General features: G+C 33.5%; 1 protein-coding gene and 1 pseudogene across 1 annotated transcript in view; one reads left to right on the forward strand and one right to left on the reverse strand.

The window, feature by feature from the left end:
• The window catches only part of ME1 (malic enzyme 1), a 144,590-nt gene extending 121,558 nt beyond the window's left edge, over window positions 1-23,032 (forward strand). Inside the window, exons 9-14 of the mRNA XM_039852868.1 lie at window positions 145-258; window positions 10,063-10,168; window positions 11,505-11,647; window positions 14,386-14,559; window positions 19,975-20,073; window positions 22,515-23,032. Of these exons, the coding sequence (XP_039708802.1) occupies window positions 145-258; window positions 10,063-10,168; window positions 11,505-11,647; window positions 14,386-14,559; window positions 19,975-20,073; window positions 22,515-22,685 (807 nt within the window). The 3' untranslated portion in view covers window positions 22,686-23,032. The remainder of the gene's footprint in view (window positions 1-144; window positions 259-10,062; window positions 10,169-11,504; window positions 11,648-14,385; window positions 14,560-19,974; window positions 20,074-22,514) is intronic.
• Window positions 3,769-4,276, reverse strand: LOC120594781 (ubiquitin-like; annotated as a pseudogene).
• Window positions 23,033-23,744: the final 712 nt, after the last annotated feature.

Raw genomic sequence — 23,744 nt, forward strand, 5'->3', positions numbered from 1 at the left:
TAAATGAATGAATATAGTTCTTTAGGTCAATAGACAGGGCTATTTTGTACTTCCTTATTAACAAAGACAAAATGGGGTGAAATGTAATTCCTGATATTATGTGAAACAACTTGAAGACTTTTTGTTTTCATACTTCTTTCTTAGGCTGCCTTAGGGATTGCACACCTGATTATTATGGCCATGGAAAAAGAAGGTTTACCAAAGGAGAAAGCTAGAAGAAAGATATGGTTGGTTGACTCAAAAGGATTGATAGTTAAGGTAAGAATTTGTCATTTTAACCAGAATAAAAATCAGTATGTCATTCTGGATTGACTGTGTCATATGGTAATTAATATTGATACTTTTCTGAATAAAGAAGAAAACTATAGCTCAGCTATATAATCTATCTGTGAGGTAAGTAGGCTCCTTACAACTCTGTGGGTTGTCAGTCCACTTGAATTAATTTAGTTTCCAAATAAGGAAATTCGATATTGATAGAGATGAAACACCTAGGTACAGCTCCTTTTTTAAAGGGCTATCTGTCAAATTGCATACTAGCTAGAAAGAAAGGAAAGAAAAAATGAAATAGCTTCTCTTTTAACTGCTACTTTCTCTCAACCAAATTCTTGAAGGTTTGAATGAGAATTTCTGAGAAAGGCTTTAATAAATGGCATGTTTCAGTGTTAACTTACTTGAAGTTCAGTTTCCCCAGCTTTAGTAGAGATAATAGTACCTACTTCATGGGGTTATTGTGAGAACAAAATAAGACTAGGTAAGTAACTATGTTGCTACACAGTTGTAAGGCATTATTATCTACCAACCGTGCACATCAAACACTCTAACTTAAACTGGTAGAAAAAGTACATGTAAATCCCCTTTTTACATGAAGATGAATTTTAAAAATAACCAGCGGTAAGCAGAGTCTTTGAGAATTTAACATAGAAACAAATGCGAATGAGTACAGACTTTCTGGAAAACAGTTTTATGTGTATCCAGAGCCTTTAAAAGTTTATGCTTCTCATCCAGTAGTTTCCATTCTAAGAATATATCCTATAAGATACAGATGTGTACAATGTTTTATGTATGAGGATGTATCACAGCATTTTTTACAATAGCGATATACTTACCTAAATAACTGATAATTGTGAAATAAATTTTGGAATATCCACATGAGTATAATATATAGGCTTAAAATGGTTTTCAAAGAACTATAAATAACATTAAAAGATTCATAATATAATGTTAGGTGAGAAAAGGAAAAGACCATCTATATATAACTATTTTGTTTAAAAATTGGATTGCATATAAAAGTCATAGAAGGAAACGTCAACTACATATCACTTTAAAACTTAAAAAAAATTTGTCCCTTTCTTCATATTCCAAATTTTCCTAGTACTTGTGTTCTTTAAAGAACGCATAAAAATGTTTGCTTTTTAAAATTAATATAGTCAAATATTACCTTAAATGAAGAAAAAGTATATGGATAATTTTTCTAGCAAATGAATATCTATAAAGCAGTGAAAAGACAGCATTTTTACATCTTCTGAGAACCAAAAATCATTTTATTAATCATATTAACTTGTAATTTAGTTGTTTAAAATATATAAAAAAACAAAGTTTTAGATTTCTTGACTTAAAAATTTCTGTTGCTTTGTAGAGTCAGTATCAGTTAACTATAAAAGTTGTATGCTGTAGTCACATTACAAATATTGTGGTCATGAAATAATATTTACTGAATGAAAACGCCTATGGATCAGGCATCGTGTTAGACTCTAGGGACACAATAAGGCCCTTGATCTCAGGAGGCTCATAGCTTCCTGGGGAAAACTCAAGCCAGCCAGGAGTTACAATTCTACACTCACACACAAAAAGTTATAGAAATGTGTCCTTGATGCCAGGGGTGCACAGAGATGACGCTTCCAGTTTCACTAAAGAGAATAATAAGAATGCCGAGGAAGGTCCTCAGACATGGTGTCTTTCAGCTGAGTTTAAAAGGAAGAACTAAGAGTTTATCTGGAGCCCCTGTAAACATCTTAAATTTCTTATATCCAAAACAAGGGAAGTAGAGTGGCAAGTTCACTATGAAATCTTGATTGAATTTAAAGATCATGTCTTTCAACTCTTTATATCTTCAAAGCCCTGTGTAGTGTCTAGTACCTAATTGATAATAAATAGTTTAATAAGTGAATTAATTAATGAATGGCCTTCTATGCAGAAGAATAGCATTCACAAAAGAAAATATTTTGGTATAAAAGACATTTAGGGATTAAGTTTGAAAGGAAGCAGATGACAGGTGATGAAGGTGCTTCTAAATTCTGAAAATGAGCAGCTGAAGAAATAGAAGAGGTTTGCCTCTTGTCATGCTGATGGCATCATGGAGGATGGATTGAAGTGAGGTGAAAATGAGAAAAGAGCGCTCATTACAAAGCTCTTGAAAAAATAGAGATAAAACTTAATTGGGTCCTGAAATAAAGCAGTGACTATGGGGGTGAGTGAAAAGTTTGATTCAGTAGATACCTATGAAATAGGATTATTATCATACTTAGTAACCAATTAAATATAGAAGGAAGAGTAGGATCAAGTAGAAGAAGATATCTAGCAGTACTTATTGGGTGACTAGATAGCTGATGCACCCATTAATGTAGGAAAGGAATAATAAATAGTCCAGTTTAAGGGAAAGATGATGATATCGATTTTGGACATAGCAAGTTTAAAGTTCCTGTGGAAAACTCAAATGGAGATGACCCCATGGCAGTTGGAGATATACGATTGAGGCTCAACATAAGAGTCTGGGCTTCTGGAGATAGAGATTTGGGGATCATCAGCATGTAAATAGTTGGAGCCATGGAAAAAGCTATACAGATCATGCTGTGCTTAGGGATGTAATACATTCAAGAATCCAAAAAAAGTGAAAATCTATGATCATGTTTTTTTTGTGTGTGATTTCTAGTGACTTTTTTATGTGAAATCTTTATAAAAATATATGGATTTTAGCATCTCAAAAAATTTTAACATAGACTTACTGAACTGAGAATCCAAATTCCGTGGATTATAATAGTTGGAATAACAATGAAGTTGTTGCCTAGACCTAATCAGTCACTCTTACTTCATGTCCTTTACTTGCCAAAAAAAAGAACTGCATATATTCTGCTTGCCAAGGTAAATAAAATTACATTCTAAAGGTTGTTATATATTTAATAGCTTGTGAGCTATTTAATATAAAAGAAACATTGGAAGCTTCAATTAGCCACTTTTTCTTTCATTTTTAAAAAGTCAAAATTATTATGTTGATTTTTGTTGTGGAACTAATCAGAATAACCAGTAAATTAATATAATCTTGCTTTCAAATTTACATGATATTTTTATTTGTTCTCCTTTATCTTTAGGACTTTTTACAACCTCTCCTGAGAACCAATAATAATCATTTTGTTGATTTTATTAACTAGCAATGTAATTGTTTATAATATGTAAAAAATATCAAGTTTCAAATAAAAATTTTTATTAGTCAAACTCCTTCACTCTTTAAGACATAAAACCAAAAACTAAAAAGTAAATTATAAGGGTAGCTCATTTATGGAATTATATCATCATCAGACCGTTTGTTTTAGGCTAACATGTTTTTTGTTTTCATTTTCAACATACATCTATAGCATTTTACATAATTTACCTCATATCCATATGTTTAACAGAATGAGTTTATGCTATAAATACAATATTTTAAATAATTCATTAATATCAATAAGGTTGATTAAAATTATTTGTTCCCTGATAATACTTAAATATCTTAGGGTTTTGTTTTTTGTTTTTTTCCAAAGAAAGGGAAACTTTATTGAGGCCCCCAGGCCAAGGGGTTTGGGCAGGTGGCTGCCTTGTGGACTGAGGAGGTGATGGAGGGGCCTTATTTGACCTTCTTCTTGGGGTGTAGGTTGTTGGTGTGGCTGCACTTGCAGCAGCTGGCAGCACAAAGATGCAGGCGGGAGTAACTCTTGCGGCAGCTCGTCTTGTCGCAGTTGTACTTCTGGGCGAGCTAGTGGAGGGAGGGCTAGATGAATCCACCCCCAGACGAAGCACCAAGTGCAGAGTGGACTCTTTCTGAATGTTGTAGTCTGAGAGAGTGCGATTGTCCTCCAGCTGTTTGCCCGCAAAAATCAGACACTGCCGGTCATGTGGGATGCCTTCCTTGTCTCGGATTTTAGCTTTGACGTTATCAGTGGTGTTACTGGGCTCGACCTTGTGTGTAATGGTCTTGCCCATCAGTGTCTTCACGAAGATCTGCATCTCTGCATTTGCTGGGGAGACTGCTTGGCTGCCTAGTTGAAGAGAAAGAGCTTTAGTTTAGTATTTTATAGCAAGAAAATTGACATCTGTGTAGCCAACTAATATTAATACATTTTAATATGAACAAACTGATATTTCATTTAAAAGAAATCCTCCCAAAATGAAAATTAGAGGGAGAGTAAAGACAGTAAAGAAGGGATGAAAAAGGAACATTGCCAGCATGACTAGTATTTGCATTTCACGATGATGATTTGGAATGTGAAGCCACAAAACAAACCAATTCAGACTTAATGTTTTCTTTAAGTAAATACATTCTTGCTTTCACTGATAAACCAAATCAATGCTAAGACAGAAAATTCAAAATAAAAAGTAGAGTGTTTAACGGATATCATAAAGGATTGACTTCATTTAACCCAGAGTAAGACTATAGAATTTTGTTTTGATTTTAGTTTTATTTTGTTCTGTTTTAAATAATTGTTTTGAATTATTTTATTTAAATTTTGTTTTGCTTTATAGTTAAATGTTTCTATAGAAAGAGTTAGTGAATAAAAGAATTTTATATGTTGTAAAAGTAGTTTTGACAGCATTTTTATTTCCTTCCCGAGAGCTTATTCTTTAGGTCTTGATCTTAAAACTCCATTATAAAAAAAGTTTTCCTTTTCTCTGGGATATTATCAGAGTTTCAGCCAGTGATGCTATCACCATCTTGATTGATAGTTAATACATTTCGTCCACTGTGGTCTAAAAAAAGATTTTTAACTGCTAAGAGACTTTGAAACTTGGTGAAAAGTATCTGGCTTGATTTTTTTCCTCTCTTTTTCATTTCATATAGAGTATGATCAATGTATATGTATGTATTAAAAAGAGCAGAGACAAAAGATTATGAACATGAGTTTTTTAGACAGTTAGAAAATTATGTATATTAATTCTTAACAACATGAAATTAAATATTGATGGGGTTAACCACCTATTATCTTAAACTATGACATCCTGTACCCCTTGTTATGCTCTAACATGGTAAATACTTTTGTCATATCATTTATCTTTTAATCTATACTGAGGCAAAACACAACTCTGAACTCTTTAACAAGCACACCTACCCGCATCTCAAGTATTGTAGTGAAATATTTCTGACAGTGCTCTAGATAGGCCCTGTCTACAGATCCGAAGAAGGGCCAGATTCAACTCTGGTAAACTAATGACATACCAAAAAAGAAAAACAAGTCAGTAAAATGGGGCGAGTTGTCCAGGCAGCCATGGATTCAAGGTAGGCACTTATGAAAGAGTTCTAGTCTCTGTGTGTGTAGAAAGATACAGATTTATTAGTGGTAATCTAGCAATCTATAATTAATTTTTTATACTTCTCCTGGAATGCTAACTCAAAATCTTGATACTCTTTGCTGCCTATCCTCTCATGCCCACTAGAACATATGTGCTTTTAAAAAGGTAGTAATTCATTATGATTGTATCTTATATCCTGTACTAAGAATCAAAACAAAATAAAGTGATGCAGAGATTAAAGACATAACATTGAAAAGAAATTCCCAGCTATCCAAAATATACTTGGTGTAATTAGAGACATGTATAAAAAAGAAACATTATAGAATTTGGGATTTCTGAGATAAGAAGTGCCTATAAACACTTTGCCAAAAGATAGCAGAAAGCATTTCAGCAAGGGATCCTGGAAAGGGAGCATGAAGAGAAACCAAATTTATATCCATATCCAACTGAATTGATTAGCATAAAGAATGTGTATTCCAAATTAGCTTTTGAAAAAAAGGAGAAAAATGAGCCATTGGTATATAAAATAGAAGTCCAAAGATGTAAAAACAGTTACCTTAATATTACCAGATTGAGAAAAGGTCACATTCCAATAGTTTTTAATGTAAACCGGATATCGTATCAACTTTGAAAATGGTATAGAAAATACTTAGGAGACTTATTTTGTCTTTTGATTCTTCTGTTTTGGGCAAATAAAGCCCTTCAGTAATGCTAGTACTACCATTTCATGATTCCTGGCCTTCTTTCAGTATTCTTCCAGCGTTCCTAAATCACCACCAAGAGTCAAACCTTTGGGAGTGAAGCTGTAGGTAATTTATATTTCTTACTCGATGGATGTTTTCTGGCCAAGTTCTGGCTTCAGTGGGTAGGAGCTGCTAGTGCTGTTATGATAACTGATAAAAAAAGATGTTCACTTAAACGCATACATTTTATCCTTTCAGACAATGTTTATCTATCTTCTTTATGATTTTCTTCTCATTCCAGGAAATTTAGAGAGTTTAATCCACATTAAATATTTTTCATTATATTTCAGGTTGTCAGCCAAAAAGCAGTACTCGAAATCTGTGATTGCTAATTTACATTATTCTGTAGCTTTCCTTCTTTAGAAGTCATGATTTTATTATACTTTTTGAAAACATGTCACATACAGTTGTAAAATGTGTCTGGGAAGTCCTTTAGTACAGTGATTCTCAAAACTGATTGATTATCCTAATTACCTGGGAAGCTTAAAAAAAAATACACAAAGATTTCAGGGCCTTATCTCGGAATTGAATTAGAATATCTAGAAGCAGCGCTCAGGAATTTATTTTTCTTTAGGTTGAGTCTGGTGCTCACTAGCTTTGGAAATCACAGATCTGGCTCATTTTCATCAGCACTGTCATCATCATCAATCTAAACCACTTTTTTAGATGGGGAAACCAAAATTCTTAGACATATCAAAGTAATTGCCCAAGATCATGAGAATGAATGCGCTATCCTGAGCCTTAGTCCCATGTTCTGTCTCTAACATTTGTAGATGTTGTCTGGATCTAACTGGGGAGCTTTACTTTTCTGAATGTCATTAAAAGTTCTCAGAAGTAATATTTACCTGCTGTTAACTATTAGAATGCATTCTGCTGCTATTGTTTTATTCATCTCCCTAGCCAACAAAAATCACAAACTAATGATATATTAACGACAATCAACAGTTACGAGGACAACACTGTAAAATACAGCTGACCCTAGGATTAGAGGCACCAACCCCTACACAATTGAAAATCTGAGTGTAACTTTTGACTCCTCCCAAAATTAGTTGTCCCTTGATATCCATGGGTTGTTAGTTTCAGGAACCCCAGGGATACCAAAATAAATGGATGCTCAAGTCCCTATATAAAAAGGCCATAGAACAATACATACAGTTGGTCCTCTATATCCATGGATTCCTAGCTGTGGGCTGCAAACAGAATGGGTATTTATTGAAAGAAATTCTCATGTAAGTGGACCAACGCAGTTCAGACCCATGTTGTTCAAAGGTAAACTGCTATGTTTAGAATTTTTTAAATCTGCTGTTCTGAATAATTTGGAACACCGCACACAGGAAAATATTTTCAATCATTGAATTAAGAAAATGGAGAATATGTCTCTCTCACTTTCAGATTATTCAACATCTTTTAAACTTATTTCATGTTATGGATTTGTAGGTTCACATTCAATATAAACAGACTAGATCCTCTTATTTACATGTTGCTCGTAGCAATAGTACAATTCATATTGTACCTCTTGGAATTTGGTTATTTTGGTTGCTAATAAAATCATTTCTAAGACTTCTCTGCTTGTTATATTTGCTCATGGGGAGGCTACTTCTTGGCTTGGTAATGAAGAATTTCCATTTTTATGGAGATCATATGCAAATTTATTTTGAACTGTATACCAGAAGCAGTTTGGGTACACTATTTTCATCGTCATGTGGTTTTTCAGTATTCGAATAGTCAAGAAGCAGTTGTCTTTCAGACAAGGAACGTCCAGATGCTTTCAGGAAGCCTTTACTGTCACCTTGTAATTCTACTTTATGCTGTGGGCCATGCTGTTTTACTGTAGATTGTGTGGAATCTTATTGTTTGGTGAGCCTAAGCATTTTTTTAAATAAACAAATTGGTGGCATGTTTCCTCTTAAAATTAATTTTAGTATTTTTTATTCCTATTCTGTTAATATTCTTAAAAATCTTATAAATGTTCTATTCTTTTACAATTCTTTCAGTGGGGTTCCTGTTTTCTATTTCAAAGTAAGCCACTGGTAAAGATTAATTATAATATTTTACTGTTATTGAAGAAAACATGAAACTAGAATGCATTAATCTAACATTAAAAGCATGCTCTAGGAAGTATGGTAATTCCTTGACCATATTCAACATTGGTTATTCCTTTGATGGAGTATTGTCTTTAGTTCTGTGGTATTTAAAGGATGACAAGAGCATCTGAGAGTTCAGAGTCAAGCCACCTCATTGATTATTGGGAAGAAAGGTGGGTCCAGTTAGAACAGATTAAAGGCATTGGGGTTCCTCACTTGGAAAAGGAGACAGTGTGATTCATTATCTGTTTTCAGATGCAAATGATTATTCAGGGGTATTGGTACGAATTTAAACAAAAAGTAATTGTTTTAAATTGCAGTAAGCAGGAATTTGGTTGAAAATTTTAAAAAGCTTTAAATATAGAAAAATGCTAGAATTTACATTACTATGAATTTTTAAAAAATTGTATAGACACTTTTACTTGGTTTTAATAGTTTGGTCACTGGTTTTCCTGGAAGATAAGGATTTATTAAGGCAAAGTCTCCTCCTGATTATGTCTGTGCTGTTTTAAGATATCTGAAATGAAGAGTCTACTAGCCTAAATATATGAATTATGATTTATTTCTTCTTCACAATAATTTTAATTACAACTAACATTGAGCTCTTGTTGAACTCAGACATAGTCCTGGATGCTTTAGATGTATTATTTAATTCGATTCACAAACAACCTTATGAGGTAGAAATTTTTATTATTCTTATTTATAGATGAAACAAGTACAGAGAGGTTCATATGTTTCAAGTTATCAATAATTCACGTGTTACTTTTCAAAAGAAATAAAATAATAACAATTTTAGCAAAAAAACTATACTATCTTTAAGATTAACAATTTGCAAAAAATCTGTCATATACTATTTGTAAAGCTTTTTCTCCAGGGCTGTACTGTGTGTATTATTGGAAAGACTGAGTTCTAATATCTGCCTTGGGCAAGTCACTTAACATCTCAGAACTCTGTTTTCTCATGCAAAATAATTCTAATTATACTTGCCCTACTTTTCAAAATTGTTGAGGGGATCAAGTAAAATATGTGAAAACAACTTATAAATCATAAAGTACCATATACCATATAAAGTTAGGCAGGGATTTATTATATAATCAAAATCTTAAAAATTTGCAACTAAAATGTTATAATTAGATGTTTACTAGATAACACATGGGACATTAGTAATCAAAATATTAAAAATAAAAATGAAAAGCTAAAAGTTATTCAGAAAATTTATATCAAACTATGATATAAATATGGCATCAATTTCCCCTCTTAATGGATCACAAATTGGCAGTGCTGCAGCTGAAACCAACTCTACATTCTAAGACATTGCTGTATTATGCTGTATGAACACAAATAATGTTTAGTAAACAATATCTTTATTTAAATAACATTTTGTATTACCATTTGTTAATGCCAGTATTTTACAAATATCTGTAGAATTAAGATTTTAATATTAAATAAAAAATAAGGGAAAAAATTTATTTTGTTCATTATTGTACCTCCAATGCCTAGAACATTTTCTGAAACATAAATATTTGTTAAAAGAATGCATGAAATAATACTCTCATAACTGGAGAAGAGACTTTAAGAACAGCTGTAATACATAAAAATGTTAAGCATAAATTCTGGTAATATGGGTAATATTTCAAAATTTATTGATGTGCATATTTTTGGCAGATTTATCATTTTTTTATATTTGCTTTACCTAGGGACGTAGTGCCTTAACAAAAGAGAAAGGGGAATTTGCCCATGAACATAAAGAAATGAAGAACCTAGAAGACATTGTTCGAGAAATAAAACCAACTGCTCTCATAGGTAAACTTCTTCCCATCCCAACCCCACATTGGCCTGATTAGTATTTTACTACTGATTTTTGAGGCTTAATTTAGCTTTTTGAAATTCTAATCTTTGGAACTGACAAAATTATACATTTACTGAAGCAACAGTACCCCAAGACACCTAGAATTGTAAATTCATGCTATCTTCTTTATCTTACTGATCAAAACTGAAGTGTATGGTCCCTTCTGCCAACTCTGTCAACCTGTTAATACCTGGCATATTCAGCATTTTTCCAGGCTTGATTACTCCAGATAGACAGTGGTTCTCAAATGGAAGTGATTTTGCTCCCCTGCTCCCTGCCCCGGGAAACATTTGGCAATGTCTAGAGACATTTTTGTTGTCACAATTGAGAATAGAGCAGGAGGTCAGGGCTACTGCGATCTAGTGAGTAGAGACTAAGGATGCTGCTCAACATCCTACAGTGCACAAGAAAGCCCCTCCCCCAACAAGGAATTATTCCACCCCAAATGTTAATAGTTCCAAGGTTGAGATACAATGAACTAGACCCTCCTTGAAGACAGGGGCCACACTGCACGTATCTTTATATTGCTCATAGCAGTTAATACAGCAGCTTACACATAGCATGTGCACCATAAAATGTTTATTCTGGTCAAGTTTAATGTGGTTGAAAAAAAACAAAGTCATGAAACTTTATCTCTTGTTTGTGTGTATATAATGTCAGCCCTTACTTTCTATCTTACTCCATTCCTAGAAGTTCTTGTGAAACAAATGACAGTATTGAGAATGATGATGATAACCATAATGAAAACAAATACTCTATGACAGGAACTGTAGTAAGCCTTTATTGTTTTTTTTTTTTAACAAAATATGTTCTATCAGGAATCTTTCATTTTTTTCATTTTCATTATACAAATTGTTTTATTCTTCTGTTAAAATTCTTTCAATACATCATAGTTCAATTTTAAATTGAATTGGATGATTGTCTTAAATGTTAACACTGGTTTATAAAACATAATTACCTTATAGCTATAGAGACTGAAATATACTGATTCTTTTGTAGAGAAATAATATATATTGGACACATTTTAATTTCCCGTTATAAATGCCTGTAATTAAAATTTCTAGTGATTGGTCACCAGGTCAGTGTATTTTGAGTCAAATGTTATATCTGTGATTTTTAAGTAAATACTTATAGATTTGTTGGCATTAACAAACTTGTCTTTTTTGTCACTTTAATACAAATATTCTATATTTTCTTTAGGGTCTATTAGAAAATGACCTGACATCTCAATGTTTTTTGGGCATGGGCTTCTTGATAGTCCTATTCACTGGTTTCTCATTTCTGCATTAGGAGTTGCTGCAATCGGTGGTGCATTCTCAGAACAAGTTCTCAAAGAAATGGCTGCCCTCAATGAACGGCCTATTATTTTTGCTTTGAGTAATCCAACCAGCAAAGCAGAATGTACTGCAGAGCAGTGCTATAAACTAACCAAGGTAAAGAAAAAATATAACTGATATTTTAATGATCAAATTTTGATTCTTTTTAAGCCCCAAATTTCCAAGGTGCTTTTTTATTACTTAACTTTTAAAAATTATACAATCAAGATTAAAAGAAAAGTGAATAGGTCAGAAAGGTTAAGAACTATTTCCTTTTCTAGCATGTTTTAAAAATATTCTTTTTTCATAAAGCAAAATAAACTTTATAATGTTTTATTGATAATTTTTCTCAAGTGATTTGGAAGTATTTAAGATTTAAACGAAAGTTAAAAAGGAAAAGGCTTGATTCTAGATGCTTATTAAAATAATTTTTAACTAGCTATTCTCAAACGTTGAAGCACACAGTATAAAACCCACAATTTTATTTTTGCTTTGCTAAATCCTGGGTTTGGATTTTGATGCCATGGGTGGAGCATTTGGGCAGCTGTTTTGACATCCAGCCAGGCTGGGATAGGAGCCATCAAAACTTCAATACTTTACTATATTCAAAAAAGTGACTTATTTATTCTATGTTTGCATTAATATATATTTGACTGACAAGAGCCTTTTTTCCCTTCAAAGACTTGAAAATGTCATGACAACAAAATAGTGGTTGAGTCATACAGATCTTACAGAATTTATTTTAGAAATAAATTCCAAATGAACTAAAAAAGGTAAACATGATGGAAAATTATGTTACTGTGCACAAATCAGAGCTCGATGGCTCCATTTCATCAATATTATATACTTAAATGCTTATTACTAGAATTAATGAAATTTTGGCAAGGAGCTACTCTGATAGCCTCAATGTCCTGAATAATTTAAATTTTTATCTCATCTGTGGATTGGGGAATTTGCCCCATCAGTAGTCCTTAGATCCTTAAGGAGGGGAAAAAAAAAAACCTCTGAACAATAATAAAATTTTAGCATGGTACATTGTATATAATAGGCCCATAATAAAGGATTGTTGATATAATTGTTTTGTTTTTGTATATCTCAGTAGGCCTCAAGAGTTAATAGACATAAACAAAATTAGCTAAATTTATATTGTGTTTTTAAGTTTGAATGCACCTGGTACAAATGGCCTAAACTCTTTCTTGATCTTGCCTAATGTTTTATGTTCTTATACATAAAATGAAAGTCATTTTGAGGCTGAAAATTTAAACACCGATTCAGTCAAAGGATTACAAAACAAGAAAAGATCTACCTGTTATTGGATTTGAATATTCATTGCTATAGGCACAGGAGAAAAGTCATTAGGAAAGGTTAAAAATACGAAATACAAAAAAAAAAAATTATTGAACCATGACAAACTATAATTTATCAAAAATGATATGGAGAGATTTCCTTCTCCAGGTTAACAATTCATGTATATAAGAGTATTTAATACCATTTCTCCATAAAATATGATGAATATAGAACAATAGATTAGGAGGAGTAGGAATGAAGGAGGGGAGGAAGATTAATAAGCGTAGATATAATGTGCAGGTCTCTTTCTCAAAGATAAATTTTTAAAGGTGTATATATATATCAAATAAAAAATATACATATATTGAATATATATTAAAAAATAATTTAGTTACATTAGAAAGTTGATTGTAATAAAACACTTTATCTGCTAAACAGAGCTGAAGGTCTCAGACTTGTCCAAAAATAAAATCTAATTTTATGCAAACCATAACAGTGTCTTATAGACACCTAGATGAAAATTTAAATTTTTTCTCCTGTTTTCAATTTTTTTATATTTTGAATAAGGTTGAAGCATATTATACAGTTTTACCTTTATACAGATGTATTTTGTGACATTTGTTAAAAATGAATAAGTTAATATTGTTAATATCTTAATGGATTTAGAGTCTGGATGTAAGAGGGTGAAAGTTATAACCCAGTCTATCATCATTGAAACTATGCTTTGGAGATTTGGTGCTGTAGATTTTTCAAACGCATTTCTTAGATTGCTATGCTTTATTTGTTGAAGGTTTTCTATTCCTATTTTAGAAGCCCTTGGTGCTCTTAATTATCTCTACCCTCACCCTCCCTGATCAGACACATGCTTCTCTTTCGATCAGCAGTATGGAAGGCAGCACCTAACAGGCCCTACGTTAATGCCACCTTAAATCATGTGATCCATGAGGTTCCTCAAAAACATAATGACAAAATATTAAGACAAGGAAAAAATGAAGATAGTTTTTGATAATTATTGATAATTTAATCATCTTATTTTCTAATCCCACTTTGCTGAGTTTGTTTCTTATATGATTTTCCATATAATTCTTTGCAATATAGAAATATATAAAAATATTGCAATATAGAAATATATAAAAATATAGAAATATATAAAATTTGTTCCAGTGACTGCATTGAAATGTGTTGATTCCTAAACTCTAACCTAAAATGCCATTCTTTCTAATACTCTAATATTAACCTGTTATTTTTATTTTCAGAAGGCTATAATTGGAAGCCTGTATAGAAACAGTTGATAGGCCTTTAGGTTGGACCACTGCAGAGAATAGAGTAGTGGTCTTGGGGTGTCTTGTGTTTTGCACACTTCTCTTAGGAGTAGAGAGTAAGATAGAGAAGAATGATAACCACCCCTCCAGAACATATTACCAACATGATAAAAGCTTGCTGAGACTTATTAGAGAGTTAATGAAAAATTAGACTTCTTTTTCAATACTCGTATGGGTTAGTTCTGCTACAATACATTCATTTTAAGATATCCTACTTTGTTTTAAAATTGTGTGTCTGTGTTACAGGGACGTGCAATTTTTGCCAGTGGCAGTCCTTTTGATCCAGTCACTCTTCCAAATGGACGGACCTTATACCCTGGCCAAGGCAACAATTCCTACGTGTTTCCTGGAGTTGCTCTTGGTGTTGTGGCATGTGGATTGAGACATATCACAGATAAAATTTTTCTCACTACTGCTGAGGTATTGTAATATACTCTAAGTTTGCCAAGGTTATAAAATACCAAATTAGCTCAGTGTAGGTTGTCTAACGTTTTCTTTATCTAGCATCTCAGCTCACTCCCTAGAAGGTATAGCCGAAGAAGAGAAAATATTTCTCAGTGGAGAATAAGGGGTGGGTAGCAGGTTCATACTGAGTCACAAGTAAGAAGATTATTCTTCAGTAGCCAGCATTGGAACTCCTTTTTTTTTTTATCTTTACACTTCCAATCAAATTCTGTGACAGTAATGAGACAGAAATTTTGTTTCCAATTCATAGATTAAGTGGTAAATATTTCTTCATTAAGAACCTTCCTAAATAATAGTATTTTGAAGATTCAAAATAAAAGCCTGATTCAGTATATTGAAGAAGTGTTTATCATACAGGTTTAATGTAGAAAACACAAACTACTCTAGTATTTTAAGCAGAAAGGAAATTAAAACTGGGAATTAGGTTTTTATAGAGTCATTGAAAAGACAGAGGTGGGTTCTAGTGTGGGCCTTCAGGAAAGATTCTCAGAGCATCACAGAGCAGACCCACTAGGGAAGCTCTACTAAGTTGCTGTTGAGAACTGTGAAAGACCTGAAATTTTAGCCTATTTGTAAGCTCATGAAGTTAACCTGCCACAATTTCACAAATGCTGGCAATAGACACAAAACTGTTAGAGACAAAGGACTCTATTACGTATGGCACAAGAGGTAACATGAACTTCACTTCATGTTCCCTGTTCCTCAGAGAGATGATATAATGATTGGACACATATTTGTAAAATTTGAGCTTTTGACAATCAGAATGTACCCCTGGTCGATATCATGTTTGAAGACGATACAATTTATAAATAAGAAATTTGAGTGAATTTCTTTTCTTAAAATTAAACCACTGTAAGATATCTGAACTGAAGCAAATAACAATTGATTATTCAAATATTTCATCATACACACATACTACTCTTTCTATTGTGAGGAGGAACTCTAAAAATATCAACAAAGATTCTTATTTTGTGATGGGATCTAAAGGAGTGTAATCCCAATGCACTTGGCATCATTCTGTAAGAACAGATGTCTGGAAGCTATAATATTCTGCTTCTTTCTTGTTCATCACTGCATTAAAAGCGTGACAGCTGATGTCTCAGGGTGTCTTTAACTCAAAAAATGCTGTTAGACATAAGTAGGTATCTATTGACTAAATAAGCTTTTCAAAGTTGTTACATTAAGGAAAATGTAATCATTGTCTTTTATAGCAGACCATCATAAGAAAAAAAACAATTTTTTATTCATAGTGCCTAGTGTTTTCTAAATAACTCCAGCACCCTCTAGTGACAAAATTCATGAAAAAAAAAATCTTTCAATTTACTGTCTAGGTAAAGTAATACCAAAAAACTTTGAAGAAAAAATAATAAAATATGTTGATGTCAATAGAGTTATTCTTATCATAACTAGTAATCTCTCTGGCTAAATCTTTTAGCTTTTCCACTGGTTTTCTTTTAGGCTTCAATACAATATTCCTGTTTTTCATACCACCTCACTGTTTTTCTTGTCTCCTTTACATGTCTCTGTTAACTATGAGCTTTTTTTAGCATTTATTTTTTTGTCCTTTTTTCTTTCTCCTTTTCCTTTGTTTTCAGAGCAATCCATTCTCTTGTTTCCATTATCTTCATTCTAATGCAGTCAAATCTCTGTACATCTCTATATCTCCAGTTACCTGATGGATATTTCCACAGAAATGCCTTGCTGTTTCCTTAAACACAAGATGTAAAATTATATTTCTCATCTTCCCTTGCCCTCAATATTTGCATTTCTATTAGTGACACCTCCTTTCAAAGCCAGCATCAAAGCTTAGAAGCCAGACATTCTTTTCATTCTCCCTCATCTCAAAGCCTCCAAACTCATCATGCATATATATACTGTGTAAGTGTTCTATCTATTTTCTTGCTTGGAAAACTCTGAAAATTGTTCCCCACCTATCTAAGCCTATCCTTCAGGTCATTATTAAGTCCCACTTCATCCTTGCATCCTTTTGTGACTACTAGGGCTCATCTTAATCTTTCTCTTTAGTTAGTCATGGCTGTCTTCATCAAACACATCGACATTTAATTTCATTCCTAGTTGTATTATGCTCTTGAGAGCTTCATGTTTTAAACAGTTAAGTGTTGCTTTGTAATTACATTATAACTTATCTTTTAAAAAAAAAACAAAAAACAGACTTCCATGTACTTCTTTCGAAATGCCAGGTGCACCTAGCACAATTCTAAAAGCACAAAGCAGAAAGTTAAATACTTATTGAAACAAATAGAACTAGTCATATATCATAGCAAGAATAAATACAGTACCAGAGACACTCACTGCTAGAAGGCCCCCAAAAGAAGAAAGTTCTTGTCTAGAGCATATTTTGTAGTTAACAAAAGTAACATGGAGGAGATCTAGGTGATTTTTTTTGTTTGACAACTCTAAATTTAATAACTTAAGATTATATAAAAATACTAGTTAGATATCTTATGGAATCAGAAATCTTATAGATTGGCACCATTCCCAAAGACTTTTCCTGGACACTTTTATATCACACAGAGTTTTGGCTTTCCTGGTAGTCTGGACCGTCTTCTGGATCTCTGATGAGAACGAACACTCAGTGCTCTCCTGGGTCAGCTCTCCTGGTGGGAGCATGGTTTGTACAGCGGCCTGGGAGCTGACTCCTCCCCTTTTTCCCACATCTGGGAGACAAACCTTGGCTTCCTATCTTCACCACTCCTCCTAAATTGCCTGCTTTGTGTCCTCTCATCAACCTTGCCCCACCCCTTTCTGATATCTCCCAGAAGATACCGGAGATGATCACCACGGACAACAGCATATGGAGGAAACTTTGATTCTTTAAGTCACTGGGCATCTGAAAATCCAGTTACCATAACATTGTCAAAATGAAACTAAGAGAGATTATTTGAAGGTAGCCAACAATATAGTTAGAGTCACCAATAGCATATCAAAAGCAGCAAAGAGTTTCGAAATAATGAGCCAGTACTCAGGCATCTTCTGACTTTCCCCAGTCTCTTTAAAATGATGTTGTGTAACATTCTAGAGGAGAAAAAAAAACCAATGATGTTGAATACCAGCAATGTGCTAGGGGTGATAGGAATAATATACATATTATTTTATATAAACCATTGAAAAAATTTGAAGTTGATAGGTTACATAACTTGCCTCCACATCAAATAGCTAATAAGCTGTTATTTTATAGAACTAGATCTGACCCCCAAAGCTATTTTACTTCCACTCTGCCATGCTGGCTGCCTGTCTGTTCTTTTTAAATGAAATAGCTAAGATTTATTTTATACTTACATTTACTAAATAGTGTGGTAAATCTTTAAATTCATTTATTTCATTTAATCCTATGAATTAGGAATTGTTATTAGCCTTACATCACCAAAGAGGAAACTAGGTAAAAATTTGCCTTTCTCCAGTCCCAACCCCTGCCTAAAAATCCTTGTACAAAAGTCCTCAGTCACCCATAGGACTTAACCGAAACTACTTAATTTGCATTAACAGTGCTCCAATCCTTATTTCTCCATACGGATCTTCTGCTCCCCCAGATCAGGACATTTGGGCTCACTGAGTCCAGCTCACACATCTCTGCATTTGGTCTGACTCTGGCTTCTTTCTGGAGTGCCCACGCCTTTTCCTGTTTGTTTGACTCGTAGCTTTCCTTCAATTCCACCCTCAAGCTCCCTCTACTGTTCCTCTGGATTTCTTAACACTCACATTTCATTTTTTAGACAAGGCCATCTCTTTCAGTATTCTTTTTCTTCCTGTACCTTGTTATCTTACTAAATTATATATCTGTCAAGGGTAGGAACTGCTTTTTAACTTCTCTGTAATGTTATGTCTTTCATATTTGCTGATGGCAACAAAACAATATTTCAGAAATAATTTCATTTAAAAAATCTAAAAGATATTAAAGATGCTGAAAAATAAGTATTTGATTATTCAGCATATCTCAAATGAGGAAGGTTTTCTACTTCCTCTCTGTATTCATAGTTCTATTAAATAAAAACTCAGCTATATATACTGGTTTAGACCCACCCCTCTAAAAGACTTAAAGTCTTAAAGCTGAAGGGAACTTTAAGGTTGCTGAGTCTACCTCTGTGCCCTAGTAGTTTCAATAAATAACTCAGCACTATTAGATATATGTGTATAATATGTAATGTACATACACACAGTATTTTATTGTTGAACCATTTGTAAGCAACTTACAGATATGCCCCTTAATCCCTAAATATTTCAGGACATTTTCTTATATGATTCATGTATCATTACCAATTAAGGAACTTTAACATTAGATAGTAGTTATCTAATGTACAGTCTAAATTCCATTATCCATTAAAAAAAGACCTTTACAGCCTCTAGACTAATTTTTTAATCTGCAAGAATATTTGTCTTTTTGTTTCTTTTATGACATTGACATTTTAGAGAGTACAGGCCAGTTGTTTTTTAGTGTTCCTCAATTATCTGATTGTTTCCTCATGATTTAATTCAAATTGTGTGGTTTGTTAGGAGCACTGTGTGCCTGATAATTGTCTCCTAGTGCATCACATTAGGAGGCACAGGACGTCAATTTGTTTCATTTTTTAAAACCACTTTATTGAGGTATGATTAACATATAAAAAGTTGTGCATACTTAATTATGTACTTGATGAGTTTGGAGATAAGTATATACCTGTGAAACCATTAGCACAGTTTATGTCATAAACAAATCCACTGCTTCTAAAGGTTTTTTTCCTTCCCTCTTTATTATTAATATTTTGTTGTTATGATAAGAACACTTAACATAAGATCTACCTTCTTAGCAAATATTTAAGTATACACTCTTTGATTTAGAAATAGGGAGTGGTTTGGGGGCAGCAAATGCTAGTTAGGTGATTCAGGTAATCTGAAATCTGCATAAAGTTAAAATCCTACTTCTCAGCCTACTGCTCTACCTCCTGTGAGCTGGGAGTAATGGCATGGTCAGTCTTGGATGCCTCCTCTCCTTTACTGTCAGGCTCCTTTTCCATCATTTCTATCATCCTCCTGTAACTTTCTTATTCCTCTTTCTCCCCTTCCTCTAATGTATCAAATAGGAAAGCTGCTAGCATTTCACGGTACAGTAGAAAAGGAACTGGATTAAGAAGAAACCCAGATTCTGTTCCCATCTTTTTTGCTAATTGTGTGATTCCATCAATCACCAAGCCTCTTTGGGCTCAGTTTTTCCATTGATAAAAGAGGGAGACGAAATTAGATGGTCACATTAAAGTGATCTGCTTCTATTCATGACGGAATATGTGACCGTTCACTTAGTTATCCTCATAACCACCACATTGTATGATGTGAACTATAAATATTTTTTCTTTCTTTCTTGTTTTTTTTTTTAAGGTTATAGCTCAGGAAGTGTCAGATAAACACTTGGAAGAGGGCCGACTTTATCCTCCTTTGAGCACCATTAGAGAGATTTCTCTGAAAATCGCAGCAAAGGTAAAACCACTCTTGTTTAACCTGATTATATTTTCTTCCTTCTGTTGCTAAGCATGCATTTTTAGGGCTTAAAAATCCACTTCTTTTGTCAGCTTGTTACGTCAGAAAGCACAGTGCCTCGGCAGAGCTTGGGAACCATGTTTGATCCTTAGGAGTAGAAGAACTGGGCTGAATCTTTACTTTCTCTATCATTCTTTTCCTCTCTCATAATTTAAGTAATTCATTAGGATTTCCTTTCAGCTAGGTTTCCTCTACTTTACCTTTTTTTAGTTAGTGTTTTCTATATCGCACTTAGGATAGTCACCAAAATATTACAGAAGTGGTAGAGTGACATTTAGACCTTGAACAACCTGCCTTATCCATGTCTCCGTGACATGGCATCTTCAGGATCACAACTGATAACACTGAGAAGAAGGCAAAGCAATGAGGGCAAAGAACTCGAAGGCACTGGGGTGGCAGAGGAGCTTTGAAGGAATCAGCCAGGGAGAACCTAAAGGCAGGAAAATTTTCTGTAACTAAGATGAAAGATATAGTGACTTTTTGTTTTGCAATATAGTTGTATTAGTTTACTAGGGCTGCCATGACAAAATACCACAGACTGGGTGACTTAAAAACAGAAATTTATTTTCTCACAGTTCTGGAGGCTAGAAACCTGAGACTGAGGGGTAGGCAGGTCTGGTTTCTTCAGAGGCTTCTGTCCTTGACTTATAGATGACTGCCTTCTCTCTGCATCCTCATGTGATCTTTTCTTCATGCATTCACGTCCCACATCTCTTTGTGTGTTCAAATTTACCGTTCTTATAAGGACACTAGTCGACCTGGGTTCGGGCCCAGCGGAATGACCTCATTTTAACTTAATTACCTCTTAAAGGCCCTATCTCCAAATACAGTCACACTCTGAGGTAGTGGGGATTAAGGCTTCAACATTTTGAGGTGGAATAGTTTAGTCATAATAGTAGTTATATATTTAAACTAGGGTTTATCAACCTCAGCACTTGGGTGTTGTAGGATGTTTAGGGGCATCCCTGGCCTTTTCCCACTAGATACTAGTAACTCTTCACAGTTATGACAACCAAAAATGTTTCCAGACATCACCAAGTATTCTCTCAGAGGCAAAATTGTTCCTAGTTGAAAGTTGAAGCTATTAGTTTATCAAAACAACTATTTAGAATTTAGAATTCATATATCATCTATGTCTTGTTAATTGAGAGTAAATGCTTCAAAACCAAATAATCCTTCAAAAAATATAATCAGCTTGGTTATTTATCTATGAAAGAGTGTGCTCATACTTTCTCCTAATTTGTGGCTAATAGTTTTTAACTAGTTTCAATTATTAATACACCAAACGGCATATTATCATTTCAAGTTCACTTTGAAGATTTTAATGAAAAGGAGTTAACATCTGATTAGAGAAGAAAGTAAGAAAGTAAGAGACAACAGGGGAGTACAAAAGACCTCAGATATTACTCCTAGAATAATGAAAGAATCTGAGCCTATAGACAGAAATTGGGAAATTAGGACTAAGAATCAACTTCAGAGAGTTAGATGGAGTGATTAATTTTAACAAGAAAGTAGAGGAAGAGAGGACATTTGAAGATAAAGAGGAGATAGTTTGACTTGATGAAGAGGGAAATTGAAATAGTTTTCTCTGAGTAGTTTGAATTTTCTCAGTAGAGTGATGAGAGTCAAATGGAGATGACAGAGGAAGGTTTGAAATGGCCTTGTTAGAAATATGAGGAGAAGTTTGGTTTTTCGTTTGTTTTGTTTTGTTTTTTAAAGGAGGATAAAAGCATAAAGAGCAACTACGTAGGTCCAAGTAAGATTAGGAAAAGTATGAGATTATAGGGGACAGCCATGAAAGAAGAAAGCCAGCACTGAGGATTCCCTAGTCTGGGGACTAGAATGGCAAGTGTAACACAAAGACACAGAAACAAAAGATTCTGTGATACTGGGAAAGAGCATTGAAACTGCCCATGGAGTCCTGCTGATTAGGTGAGCAGGGTCAAGAGACTCTGGGATAAATATAGAGATTTGTTAGAGGCTGTGGTCAGAATAGGGATTGCTAAAACTACAAGATGTCTGAGTGCAAACTTAGCAGAAATATTAAGATATTTAGTTCAGGTTCATTTTCAGTCAGGTCATTTCAAGACTTTTGCCATTGTCTTATCTGAGAAATCTTGACTTGAATAAATCTCTAGCATTTCACACTTTCCTTTGTTGCTAATATCATATTTTCCTCTTGGCATATGATTTATAATTGCATTTTCATTTTATGTCGTCTTTGCGTATGCGTGCTTTTATTATAATACAATTTAATTTTTTTAAAACAGACAAGATATAAAATGTAAATTTTTGGGGGGGGGAACAAATAAAAACTTCTAATATGTGCTCACCATCACCTCTATTCATTAAAATAACTAATATTCTTTTCTTATTTCTAGATTGTGAAAGATGCATACCGAGAAAAGACAGCCACAGTTTATCCTGAACCCCAGAACAAGGAAGAATTTGTTCGTTCTCAGATGTATAGCACTGATTATGACCAGGTTCTACCTGATTGTTATTCTTGGCCTGAAGAGGCTCAGAAAATACAGACCAAACTTGACCAGTAGCCTAATAGCAGACATTTATAACTCCATTAATGAGATCTTGAAGTCTTTCGTAATTTTTAAAGATTGGAATCTTTTATAATGATTTATAATATGCTAGGTTAAGATAATTTTACTAACAAAATCTAAAATTTTATGGAAAAACATTAATATACTTTAGGATAAATATCACACTAAACAGTTTTGCTTCATTTACTTTCTGGTTATTTATGGTTTCTATCTTATTTTGCTCAAGTTCTCTTTAAAAGCTGTTATACCTACTACTGAGAAATTCATCATTTTTATATAGGGAACTATTGGGAAGACCAAAATTAGTAATAAATTAATATGATTAAAATTAAAACCCATAATTCTTTTGTTGACCATTTTGTTAAAAATCTACTTTAAAAAATGAAAACAGAAATGAATTTAGGCATAGATTAACTTTTTTCTAAAAATAGAAACACTTTTTCTAAAAACAGAAACACTTTGATGCCTAGAGAAAAGCACTTCTCAGGTACTTTTATTCCAATCTTAGATTGTATTTGTGTGTGTGTTGTGTGTGTGTGTGCATGCGTGTGTGCAACCAAATTCTAACATTTCTAAAAAAGATCATTGCAGTTTATAATGCCTTATGCAGCCCTAGATTTTAATATCCTTTAACCATTGTTACATCTTATTATCACCTTGCCTCAGTTAGAATCTCTTTTAACAACACTTTTCTTTCCCCCTGACTAAGTGCCCTGTCCTTCTGCTCCACACTACTGTTGGGGGCCTTTGTGCATTCTGGCTCCTGTCCTGAGGTAGGTACTTTCAGTTCAGCACAGCTTGAGCAATGGGAATTGCTGAGAGGAAAGTAGGTAAGCTCCTTGAGAAAAGGCTGTCTGTGGAGTCAACCCCTGAGGACAAGGAAGTCCGGGGTAAGGAGCAAGAATATGGTTCCCAGACAAGCTGGTTCCCACCTGAGTGGCCCGTTGATTCACTCAAGTAATTAAGAGCTCATTGTGTTGTTAAAATAAACACATTTTCCTCTGAGTTTGGAAAAAGTTTTGTAACCACTTACCTGCTATCAGAAATTATCTT

The sequence above is a fragment of the Pteropus medius genome, unplaced genomic scaffold (assembly GCF_902729225.1).
Source record: "Pteropus medius unplaced genomic scaffold, Ma_sr-lr_union100, whole genome shotgun sequence".
Classification (NCBI taxonomy): domain Eukaryota; kingdom Metazoa; phylum Chordata; class Mammalia; order Chiroptera; family Pteropodidae; genus Pteropus; species Pteropus medius.